Genomic DNA, 12,470 nt, shown 5'->3' on the forward strand with positions numbered 1-12,470 from the left:
AGCCAAGGGTTTGTCTTCTAATTCTTTCCCTTTTCTCCCTGCTGCTGCAAATGCAGTCCCTCCCAAGATAAATGGTTTTCAACCTTCTCAGTGTAAAATCAACAAAAAAAATGGAACAAAGACTCATTACAATAAATAACTTGGGATTTTCAAATAATTATTTTAAAAGAATTCACATGCGGTTGGCACTGTCGCCTCACAGCAAGAAGGTTCCAGGTTTGAGCCCTGGCTTGAGCACAGGATCTTTCTGTGTGGAGTCTGCATGTTCTCTCTGTTCCTGTGTGGGTTCTCTCTGGTACTCCAGCTTCCTCCCACAGTCCAAAGACATCAAGAGGGGACGAGGCTGATTGATACTCTAAATTGACCGTAGGTGTGGCTGTGAGTGTGAATGGTTGTCTGTCTCTATGTTGGCCCTGTGATGGACTGGTGACCTGTCCAGGGTGAACACCGTCTCTCGCCTGAAAGCTGCTGGGGTAGGCTCTGCCCCCCCCCCCCCCCCCCGCGGCCCTTAACAGGATAAGCGGTAGAAAATGGATAGATAGATGGAATTCGCATGCATCTGTTTATTCTTCAGAATAATTGTTTCAAAATCATTTTAGCAAAGACTGTAGCCCCTTCAAAAACATGTTACATTTTGTTGCTTTTAAGAAAAGCATGAAAAAATTGAGTTATTTTAAATATATTACAACTTTTCTAACCTTAAGGTTCAAAATCTTTGCTCTTTATGATAAGCAACATTACAGAACAGAACTTCTAGGCTGTAGCATTATCAGAATGTTTCCTATAAGGTTATTGTCTTAGTTGCATCCCAGTTTGGAGTTTATGTTGCTCAACCAGTTCCTCCTCACTTTTTTAATTGGTTTGTTACTGCTCAGTTTAAATCCCCTCTAGTTATCTCAGTTATTGTATATTTGGATGGATGGATAGGTGAAAGCATCAATGTGACCACTAGCCATTCATTTTTATAAGAGCCTGAGTGTCCTGGCAGCTTCATGATTGATAGAGTAGAAAGCACCCAGAGAGTGCATGGGTCTATCCAGGAGGCTAAAAGAATGACACAAATAGCTGTATGGGGCCATTGGCCAAAAAATGTCCTCACATAGACTTCATACAGGTAAAGAATAACCTGGTAAAGTCATGGACCAGTCAACTTTAATGGTTCAGTTAAGATAGACTGTGAAAAATATCTGTTGTTTATTACTGATTTACTTCATGTTTATGTTGTATCAAACCACATACAGTGGTGGAAAAAAGTTTTTTAGACACCCCATGCATTTGTAAAATATTGCATTACAAATCACTCGTATGTCCAATTGCAATTTCTTTTTGCGCAGTCACAACCAAAATGCTGAACAAATCTTTAAAAAAGCGATTAAAATCTTAAAAATCCAATAAAATCTTAAGATTGATTGGTTCTATAAAAATACACAAGAAATATTGAGTATTGGATCATTTTGGTACCAGTGATGCACTAATAAGGTCGTGCTTTTGTATTAAAAGACACAATGTTTGTTGCTGTGCTTCGTGTCTTTATAAAGCCAGTGCATTTGAAAGTTTTTCAGAAACAAAAATGGCTAAAACAAGAAACCTAACACAAGAAATCCACCTGAAGATACAGATTCTCAGCCAGGAAGGGTACAGCTGCTGCTAGATAGCCAGGAAGTGCAGATGCAGTCCTCAGCAGTAATACAGGATACACTGCCAAAATACAGATGGAGCAACAACTTGGAAGACAAATCAAGATCTGGGTGTCCAAGGGTTTCTTTAGCAAAAAAAAAGACTGGATTCTTATCCACATGTGCAGGGAAAACCGCAGAGTGACATTGCAGGAACTTCAGCAGCAGTGGTCAAACCAAACTGGCGTCCAGTGTTCAGGCAGTATCATGGTTTGGGGATGGATGAGTGCTGATGGTGTTGGTCATCTCACTGTCTCTGACACATTGAACTCTGCCAAGTATTGTGCCATTCACAATATCCACTTGCTCCCTCCTGCACGTGCACTGTTCCGTTGAGGCCCAAACTGGATGTTTCAACATGATCATGCCCCTTGCCACACATCCAGGGCCAGTAAAACCTGGCTGCTGGAGCTCAGTAGTCAGCTCTGAGAGTGGCCAGCTCAAACCCTGGACATGAGCCCCGTTGAAAATTCATGGTGGATTATCAAAAGGTCTGTTTCAAAGCATAAACCAGAGAATTTGGAAAAATTAAAAGCAGTAATTCAAGAAGAATGAGCAAGATTACCCCTTAACAGTATGAGAGGTTCTTGGGACAGAATTAGAGCTCTACTGTGTGCTAATGGCAGGACTACTGATGATGTGATGATGAAGATGATGTGATGTTTGGTTTTTTTTTCTTTTTTCAGTTTTGAACACATTCTCTGTTATTTGTTAAATTTTATATGAATGATGTTGAGAACTGACATAATGAAACTTTCAAGAATTAAGTATTAGTTTTTCTTTTAGATAGACCAAAAAATATCATTTGTATTTGTTTGTGTCTGTCTAATGCAGCAACACATTTTGAAACACAAAAAAGATTTTCCACAAATATTTCATGATAATATTTCCATCTATCCATCCATCCATTTTCTATGGCTTATCCTGTTAAGGGTCACGGAGGGCTGGAGCCTATCCCAGTTGTCTTTGGGCGAGAGATGGGGTTCACCCTGGACAGGTCACCAGTCCATCACAGGGCCAACACATAGAGACAGACAACCATTCACACTCACAGACACACCTACAGTCAATTTAGAGTATCAATCAGCCTCGTCCTCTCTTGATGTCTTTGGACTGTGGGAGGAAGCTGAAGTACCTGGAGAGAATCCTCACAGGCACAGGGAGAACATGGAGACTCCACACAGAAAGACACTGTGCTGGAACCAGGGCTCAAACCCGGGACCTTCTTGCTGTGAGGCAACAATGCCAACCACTGCACCACCGCACCGGCCCAATTAAGCCACCTTTAATGGAAAAAAAAAACACAACTTTTTTATCATCTGTCTTGCATGACATATACTTTAATAATCGGCATTGCATCGCTCAAAAATGTGCATGTGAATTTTCATCAGATTATGCAAACAGAATTTATTCTACTTTCCTCAATTGCACCATGGCAGCACTACAACTATGGTATGTACACTGGTCTGGATCTATTATTCAAACAGAATCACCTACAAAAGTAGATCACTTGTATATTGTAATATTATCCACCAAATGTCATCAAAATCCTTTCTTTAGTTTTTGTGTCACTGTGGACTGAGGTGACTTTGTGGAATAGCAACAACCAATCAGATTTCAGGAGTGCCCTACTTCAAAGATTTAGAGAACATAACTTATTACTCCTGTTTCATCTTTATGAAGAGTGTTGACGTTTTGGACAGCATTGCTGGCAGGGTTAGATAAAATTTCATGTCTGTCTGCTTGTTGTGTGAACAGGCAGACTAATCCTGGGTTATTACTCTAACCCCCTCCTTGATGATTGGGTGCAAGTAGGTGTCCTGGCCAGAGGTTATATGTAGTAATGTGGTCTGTCTCTACTCATATAATGTAGTGTTTTTCTTAGTTTTCCTGTGACTTCTGAACTCTCCAATCCCATATCTTCAGGCTTCAATGTGGGCCGCAGCGCTGGCGGGCGCTCCACGTTGCGAGAGATCAACAGGGATGCTTGCCACTTCCCAGGATTCCCTGTGCTGCAGACACTGTTGCCGAAACACACCAACGTACCAGAGCTCTACTTCCTGCTCATGGCACTCCTCCTGCAGCAGCCTGTCACCGAGCTGCCAGACAGCCTGCAGGTACATGTTAGTATACCCAATCTTCTTCTTTTACCATGAACATTTCGAAGTTGCTTTACTGTTTGATTTTTCAAAATGAGACTTGATTACCTTCAGAAAATTTTAATCAATTAGGGGCTTGCTAAGGAAAGACTTCATTCTTAACACATCCATTTTCCATTATTCATTCCTTGTGTTTGAAACCGTAAAATATGAAAATTGCTACATTTGAATGGAGTTGTGATAACTGCCTCTGTAACAGCTCAGTAGCTATCGTAGTGCTTATTGAAGTGATCTTGCTAGCTCCCTTGAAATTTGATACAACAATGTGTCCCAAATGGGTATATTTAACAACTATCAGAATGATTGATGATATTTTTTGACACACAATTTGTTTGAGTGACTTTGTATTACCCAAGTTTGTGTGTTTGCACTCTCAGTTTGACCTGGACTCCATCTGGACATTTATTTTCGGCATACCAGCCTCCAGTGGGGCGGTGGTGGGCTCAATCCACAGCATGTGTACTGAGGCTGCCTTCCTGCTGCTTGCCATGCTACGCAGCATGCTGAACTTGGTGAGAGCTGCTCCTTAGCCTTAACTGTGAATACATCAGGGGTTACTCTGAGAGAAAAGGGGACTTTGGTTGTCTGGGGGGGGGGGGGGGGGGGGAAATCTTATTAGCTAACTGGAAGACAAATATGCCATCTGTTTACTCTAACAATTACATGTTTGTATAAAGGCAAATAAATGTAACTTAAATATTCAAACAGGTGAGACAGTAGAAAAGTGCAGTGCACTACAATGTTTGATGAGCTTCACAAGTTAGTTACTTCAGCACCAGATTTGAAGGAATGCTCCAAATGTTTAATCTTTTCTAAGAATCAGACATAAGACCTACCACTGTACTTGTTATTTGACTAAATATGTTCAGATTCCTCTCACAAATGCTGATTACAGACTTCATACATTAATGAAAAACTTAGAAATGTCATGGGGTCTGAAAATATCAATTCAGCACTGGAAAGCTTTTTGAAATGTAAATGAAGCCAGATAAGTTTTGGAATGTCATGGATATTTGCTTCAAAGGTACCTGAATTTTCAAGTAAAACTTATGTGCCTCTGTTCAGTGAAGAGAAAAAAAACTTTTCGTTAACACTGGTTACTTTAATATACTGTATGTCCATGGTATATCAAACCATTAAGCATTGATTATAGAAAAGTATACAGTACACTGATAAATTTTGACATGGATTTTTTTAAAGAAATTTCCTTATAAGTGGGAAATGCCAGAGAAATATATTGTTAAAATGTGTCTGAACCCTGAAATTCTCTTAAAAAATTCCCACATGGGTTTATATCTTGAGAGTCTTCTCATTGTCATCAACCTTTAAGAAGAACTGGATCATTTCTTATGTACTATAAGTCAAATTTAAGCTTTTTTAATTTAACAAAATTGATTGACACTTCACTGGGCCTTCTGATGTTTCAGTTGTTCTTGACTTTCCAAATCAGTATGGGGTTTGAACTGATTTACTTCAAGTTTCTCCCTCTGTACCCTCCCAGCCTTGGCAGTCAGAGGAGGAAGGATCCTGGCTCAGGGAGTACCCAGTCACACTTATGCAGTTCTTCAGGTATCTGTACCATAATGTGCCCGACCTGGCCCCCATGTGGCACAGCCCAGAGTTCCTCTGTGCTCTGGCAGCTTCTGTCTTCCCTTTCAACATCCGGCCATACTCTGAGATGGTAAGGCTTTACATTTTTTACATCTCTGAATATTTTAAGTTTAGTGCAACTAAAAAAGAAATAAGAAATCTGTGACCTTCACCATTGCTGATGTACTTTTATTCTACTTCAACAGACAATAAAAAAATATTTACTTTATCCCCCTTCTGTATGTCCAAACAGCATGGACACTGTATCTGGAGCTACTACAAGTCAAAAAACAATGATGCTGCAGTTTTTCTTAGAAGAAAAGTTGCCTTCAGAATGCTAAGTCAACAAATCAGCAAAAAGTCAAAAAAGAACTTTGACACAAAGTAGGAAAAAAAAAACTTGAAAGAGAGAAGAGGCAGACAGGCTAAATATAATATATTTTTAGACAGTTTCTGAGGCCAATTTTTTTCCAAACAGAAATATTTTTACACTCTTGCAATAACACAAAACAACATATATAATGTTGTTTTTCATGCCACTGAATGATGAGAGGGAATGCTACCATCAGAAAACATCCCTCTGCTCACACATTGTCTGGTCATCTAGTTTTCATCAATAAACCCGCCAATAAAACTAACACAGGAGACAATTTGGCATGCTCTGCAGAGAGACGCACGGCTTGTGGGCCTTCCCCTTCAGTGTGATAGCGATATATTTAATGTGACTTGTTACCTAATTGTGTTTTTATATTTATGTTTTACATTATTTTTTTCAATCAGTTAATAATTTGATGTCATTAATTGTTAAAGTCAGACCTTTTTTCTTACCTTACCTCTCTTTTCTTTTTTTCTTAAATAAAACAAAAGCTAGATAATTCTAACAGCCATGTCACATTGCTTCAGGATTCACAACATCAGTGCTGCTTTAGGCAAAAAAATGTTGCTTTCAAAAATGGCAAATTTTAGATAAATCACCCATATGGAATTAGATTGCCAGAACCATGCATCTACCTTTCGGTTTAAATGATTTACTTTCAATTTTTGCTTGTCTTTATGATAATTCAGAACATGGTCTTCACCCTATCTGTTTCAGGTCAGCGACTTGGATGACGAAACCGGTTCTCCCACTGAGGAGTTCAAGGCCTTTGCTGGGGACTCGGGAATGAACCGCAGCCAATCTGAGTACTGTAATGTGGGCTCCAAGACCTCCCTGACCAACCACCCAGCCAAAAAATATGTCTTTGACTTCATGAGGGTCCTGATCATGGACAACCTGTGCATGACCCCAGCCAGCAAGCAGACACCCATCATTGATCTCCTGTTGGAGGTGAAGAGAGAATTTGCCCTTCAAAGATTAGCTACATGCTGTCATCAATGATATCTTAATTGTGTTAGTAGTAGATTAGCATCTGAGTTATAACTAGATTTGTAAGTGTGCTCTGTCTGATATTGTATGTTAAAACATGGTGTGTTTGCCTTTGGGACTATTTTAATTAAATGATCTTATTTGTTGTTGTTGTTGTTTTGTGTTTTGTTTTTGGGTTTTTTTGCAATCATTAGGCTTCCCCAGAGCGTTCCACCAGAACTCAACAGAAGGAGTTTCAATCCAACATTCTGGATGGTGTCATGGAGCATCTGCTAGCTGCTGACGTCTTGCTAGGTGGGAACAAATATCTGAATGCATGTACAGCTACCTACCTCCAGAATTACCGCTTAAAATAGTTTGAAGAGCCCTCACATGATGGGGTTTAATTCTCTGACCCTGACCTCATACACTCCTGATCAAAATCTGAATACCATTTCAAAAAATTGCATGAATTTGCATTTTGCACTGTTGGATCTTAGGAAGGTTCTAAGTAGAGCTTCAAAATGCAAAAGGAAGAAATGGGAACCAGAGACCAAAGTTGTGAACAGGCAATTTATTGAAAAACAACAATTTAACTGAAATAGGCTGTTCATCAGGTGATCAAAAGTTTAAGACCAGGGCCTTTGAAAGCCAAAATCTGTGCAAAAATTTGGATTCCATATCATTTCCTGTCAATAATCACACTTAAAAGCTCTCTTGATGGCAAAGGCAAAAAAGCTCTCTGTCCTTGAACATGGTAGGATTGTTGAGCTGCATAAACAAGGCCTCTCACAATGTGCCATCGCTGCTTAACTCACTTAAGATTTTGATCAGGAGTGTATCTATCTATCTATCTATCTATCTGTAATATCTGTATATGCATGCATGTATCTGTGTGTGTGTGTATATATACACACACACACATATATATTTATATATATATATTTATATTTTTTATATATATATTTATATATATATTTATATATATTTATATATATATTTTTTTATATATTTATATATATATATATATATATTTATATATATATATATATATATATATATATATACACACACACACACACACACACACACACACACACACACATTTATCCGTCATTGGGTGGGCTGGTGCTTGATCCCAGTTTGCATTGGGTGAGAGGTGGGGTACACCCTGGACGGGTCGCCAGTCCGTCACAGGGCCAACAGGAGCAATTAAGGGCTCAGTATCTTGCTCAAGGGTACTTTAACTTGGTCACCAGGGGAAGTGAGGATCAAAACAGCGACCTTTCGGTTGCTAGACAGCCACTCCATCTACATGCCATGCCATTTGAACTTCAAAGTTAAGTCAACTTCTGCTATCAGAATAACTCAGTATCTTTCAAGTAGGGTGGCACAGTGGTGCAGTGGTTAGCACTGTCGCCTCACGAGTTCGAGCCCCGGCTCGGGCACGGGATCTTTCTGTGTGGAGTTTGCATGTTCTCCCTGTGCTAGCATGGGTTCTTTCGGCATACCCTGTTTTCCTCCCAGAGTAAAAAAAATACATGTAAGAGGGGACTAGGTTAATAGGATACTGTAAATCAGGGGTGTCAGACTGATCCAGTAAGGGGTTGATGTGGCTGCAGGTTTTCATTCCAACCAAGCAAAAGCAACACCTGATCCAACCAATGAGCTGTGTGGACACAGCTTGATTGATTTAAGTAGAATCAGGTGTTGCTTTTCCTCAGTTGGAATGAAAACTTGCAGCCACATGGCCCTTTACTGGATCAGTTTGTCACCTGTGCTGTAAATTGATGGTAGGTGTGGCCGTGAGATTGAATGGTTGTCGGTCTCTATGTGTTGGCCCTACAATGGACTGGCGACCAGTCCAGGGTGTACCCTGCCTCTCACCCTAAGGCACCTGGGATAGGCTCCAGCCCTCCAGCAAACTTAAACAGGATAAGTGGAAGAAAATGGATAGATGGACTGAGTTGTTGTTGTTTTTTTATACATTTATTGTGGTTATCTTTCATCCACATCACTACAATGTCTTTTGAGGTCAGTGGGTTGAATATTCCTGATTGTAACTGTAGTTCATTTGGCCTTCTGTTAAACGGAAGATTCCTGGCTCGTCACCTGACTGACTGGGTGAACTGACAGGGGCCTCATAGCCCTCTTTTTTTTTTTCGATACCAAAAGTGCTTAGACAGGAAATAGATGTGATGAATTGTAATGGTCCTTGTTACAAACCTCCCTGAGACAGCATTTTACCAGTTTCAAACCCATCCCTGCCTTGGAATGGCCTTAATGGAAACAAGCAAAGACAAATTAACCAACAAATTGACTGTCAGTTGACAATGGCTGCTCGTCACTTTCCCCTCTCTCACAAAAGTAGCTGTCAATAAGTCACTCAGGGCGTGTTTCACTGGCTCACTTCAGGTTGGGTCGGGTAAGGTCGATTTTGCCCCATTTCCAGTGGCTCCAACACAGTACTAACTGTTACACTTTTGGTCCCTGCTCCACGGGGGTTCGAAGCGAGCTGAGCGGGGACTAAAATGTGACAAACACATAGTGGAGCGCTGGTTGGGTAACTTACCCACTTACATTATCTACTTCTTATCATCTTGGCCTTTGTAAAGTCTTTTATACTTTACTTGGGTGTTCTGTTTCACTGCTTGAAGCCTTGCCTGTCTGTTGTCCCTTAATTTTAGTTTAAGCAAAAACAACTGCCCAAGCAACAAGCATAACGCTGTCTCCATGTCATCCATTGTTGTTGTTGTATTGTACACAAATTACGCCGGGGAACTCTCAGCTGGTGGGCCCTCCCACGCTACCGTGCTACCCAGGGCTAGTGGAAACGCATGCATACGTAGCCATACCAACCTGACCCAACAGTTATGAAGAAATACCTTATTATCAGGGCCTGAGCCCGGAGATACTCCGGGGCGAAGACCCTATTATTTTGTCTGTTATTGCAGTTGTGATTTTATTTGCAATTTTAGATGAAATGTTAATTTTTACTTTATTGCTCTCATTTTCATTGTTAAACCCATTAAAATGACAATGGTGTGATTTTAGAGGATTTGTATTAAATTAAGATATGGTGAAGGTGATGCACTGGCAGGACATCTCTGACCCAAAACTACATTTAAACAACATTTAAAGAGATATTTTAACATACAATTAGCCTGTAACATTACAGCCCTTCCTGCAATTTAAAAGCCGAAGAAGACCATATTGGGATTTCAATTTAAGTTTTTTGAATTGTGTAGCCTTAATTGATGTTTACTTTTTCTTTAGTACTCTGCCAAAACTCACCACTAAATTTTGTAGCCTGTGTTCCATCATATTTTGCATAGTTTTTTAACACAGTGTAAAATTAAACACAGCTGGATGTTTCGGACAGAACATTAGACCATGCAATCTCAAAGGAAATGTCTGCTAATAAACTGCTGCTAATAAAATAGAATTTGATACTTTTGTTACACTCACTCTCTAAAACCCATCGAAATTCAAGTCATGACTCCTAGTTGTTAAAAGGACCACACTGTTTTCTGATAAGAGGCCTGTATTTAGGATAAAACAAAAAAAAGGAAACTGTGTTGATGGCCCACTGATTAATGTTATCTCCTTTCTATCCAGGTGAAGATGCCTCTTTGCCCCTCAGCAGCGGAGGCAGCTACCAGATTCTGGTCAACAATGTTTTCTATTTCACCCAGCGAGTGGTGGACAAGCTGTGGCAGGGCATGTTCAATAAGGATTCAAAGCTGGTGGTGGACTTCATTGTCCAGCTCATAGGACAGGTACAATCATGTCATATTGGTCCACAGTGAGGACACCAGTGCATGTAGAAAGCAAAGGGTTTTTTAGTAAAATGTGTCAAAATGTGATTTGACTTTTTACCACAAGTTGAATCTGACAATATTTTGACTGAGACATTTGCATAAGTTACTTACAGAGTATTCAATTTGCATACTTAAGGATGTCTTGATCTGATCTGCAGTCTCAATATTGAGTGGATCAAGGTATTTTTTTATGTGATTAGAATCACTGGAAATAATAAACCTATCATTTCTGTTTGAGAGATTTTCGTTCAGTATGCTGTTATTCAAGTGTTGTGCAGGGGGCGCACTCAGGTCTGGGTGAGACGCATTAACAGCACAAGCAACAAGAGAAAAGGTTCATACACATCTTCAGACACCTGCCACTGCTACAAATGGAGAAACTTTGAAGACAGTGTGTCCCTATAGCTGCCAGCATCAAAACCCAGGTCTCCTATGGAGGAAATATGCAATGTTGATACATCAAGCAGAAGAGCAAATGAGCCCCTTTGCTGTCCTGCTATTGTACACACAGGCAAACAACACAAAAACAAACTGACAAACCCACACTACTCAGTTGCTCTTTAAGTTTAGGTAAACGTACATCACTCACCAACAGGTTGCAGCCAGTTATGACCTGAGCTCTCTCCAGAATCATATTGGCAGTTTATTTATAACAACGTGCTGTCCATTAGTTCCGTGGGAAGTCTGTTAATTCATGGAAGAAAGCCCACTTCACCATGCGTAGTAATGGTATCGTGCTAGTCCATCTGAATAGTTTGTCACTTGTTGCAGGTGGTGTATAATCACCACTGTCTGTTTACCTTCACTTTCAGAAAGTGGCCTTGGATCTGTGAAATGTGCTATGTAAATCCAATTCATCATTATTTTCTCTGGCTCAGTGAAATATGACACCTGACATGATTTTGGGAGAATGAATTGTTTATTTTGTGGCTTTTATTCATCAGTCACGACACACAGATTTAACTATTTAACTGATAACATTGATCTTGAAATATGAATGGTTGGTTAACTATTAGATATTCCTATTAGCTATTCAACTTTCAAGTATATACATTGGATTGGTTTTAATAACTACACTGTAGGCCTACTTGGAGTCTGCACATAGCACTGAACTGCGCATCCTTGTATCGGAACAGATCATACATACTCAGCGTTAAAGTATTTGAAAATGATAAGGAACAAAAAACAACTGGATCAGCACATCCCTTCTTTGTATGCCACAGATACCCATCCACATTCCATCCCAATATTCTTCATCTGTCTGGACCATGCATTGTAAATCAGTGTTACTGCTTAATATATCACAAAAATTCAGCAATCTTCAAATTCAGCATTCTTGTAGGACTTAGGAGAGCCGTTAAGGTGTATGCATGTCTACAACACATTTCCATATTGTGACTATGATCATAATACACCACATCTTTATTAGATAATGACTCCAACTGAGGTTTAAGGTCATTAGAAAATACTGCTTGCATGGCTGTGTCTGATTCAGAGTGTCTGTTAACACTGGAACATTTGTAAAATTGTATAGAAATTTATGATGAGCTGAAGAATAAGAATAATGAATAATAGGGTAGTTCATGAGCTTTGCTTCCTCTTTCCCCTTTTAGACAAAGTAGTGTTTTGGGGGTTTTTTTGCTGCTTGAAATTGTTTTTGTAGAGTGATGGTTCAGTGTTGATATACTGTATATGGTGTATTGACCTTCATATTTATTTGTTTTCTTTTTTGCCTTTTGTTTATTTTTCACTTAGTTTTTAATGTGTGAAAATAATGAAAGACCAGTTCAATATTGCCATCCATGTAAACAAAGACACCCTTGCCCGTAAGAAATTACATCATAGACATCATAAGATATCTGCTGCTGGTAGGAAAATT

At 39.6% G+C, this 12,470-nt stretch overlaps 1 protein-coding gene across 5 annotated transcripts in view; it reads left to right on the plus strand.

The window, feature by feature from the left end:
• wdfy3 (WD repeat and FYVE domain containing 3) overlaps positions 1-12,470 on the plus strand; it is a 158,331-nt gene that overhangs the window by 112,746 nt on the left and 33,115 nt on the right. For 4 of the 5 annotated variants that reach the window (XM_086206930.1, XM_086206931.1, XM_086206928.1 and 1 more), the window contains 6 exons: positions 3,603-3,799; positions 4,213-4,347; positions 5,337-5,516; positions 6,519-6,752; positions 6,986-7,085; positions 10,389-10,549. In XM_086206930.1, the coding sequence (XP_086063056.1) occupies positions 3,603-3,799; positions 4,213-4,347; positions 5,337-5,516; positions 6,519-6,752; positions 6,986-7,085; positions 10,389-10,549 (1,007 nt within the window). The remainder of the gene's footprint in view (positions 1-3,602; positions 3,800-4,212; positions 4,348-5,336; positions 5,517-6,518; positions 6,753-6,985; positions 7,086-10,388; positions 10,550-12,470) is intronic. The other variant, XM_086206929.1, reaches the window with a different exon arrangement.

Source organism: Aulostomus chinensis, chromosome 6 (genome assembly GCF_037954235.1).
Source record: "Aulostomus chinensis isolate RoL2024-O1b breed Wild chromosome 6, RoL_Achi_v1.0, whole genome shotgun sequence".
NCBI lineage: Eukaryota > Metazoa > Chordata > Actinopteri > Syngnathiformes > Aulostomidae > Aulostomus > Aulostomus chinensis.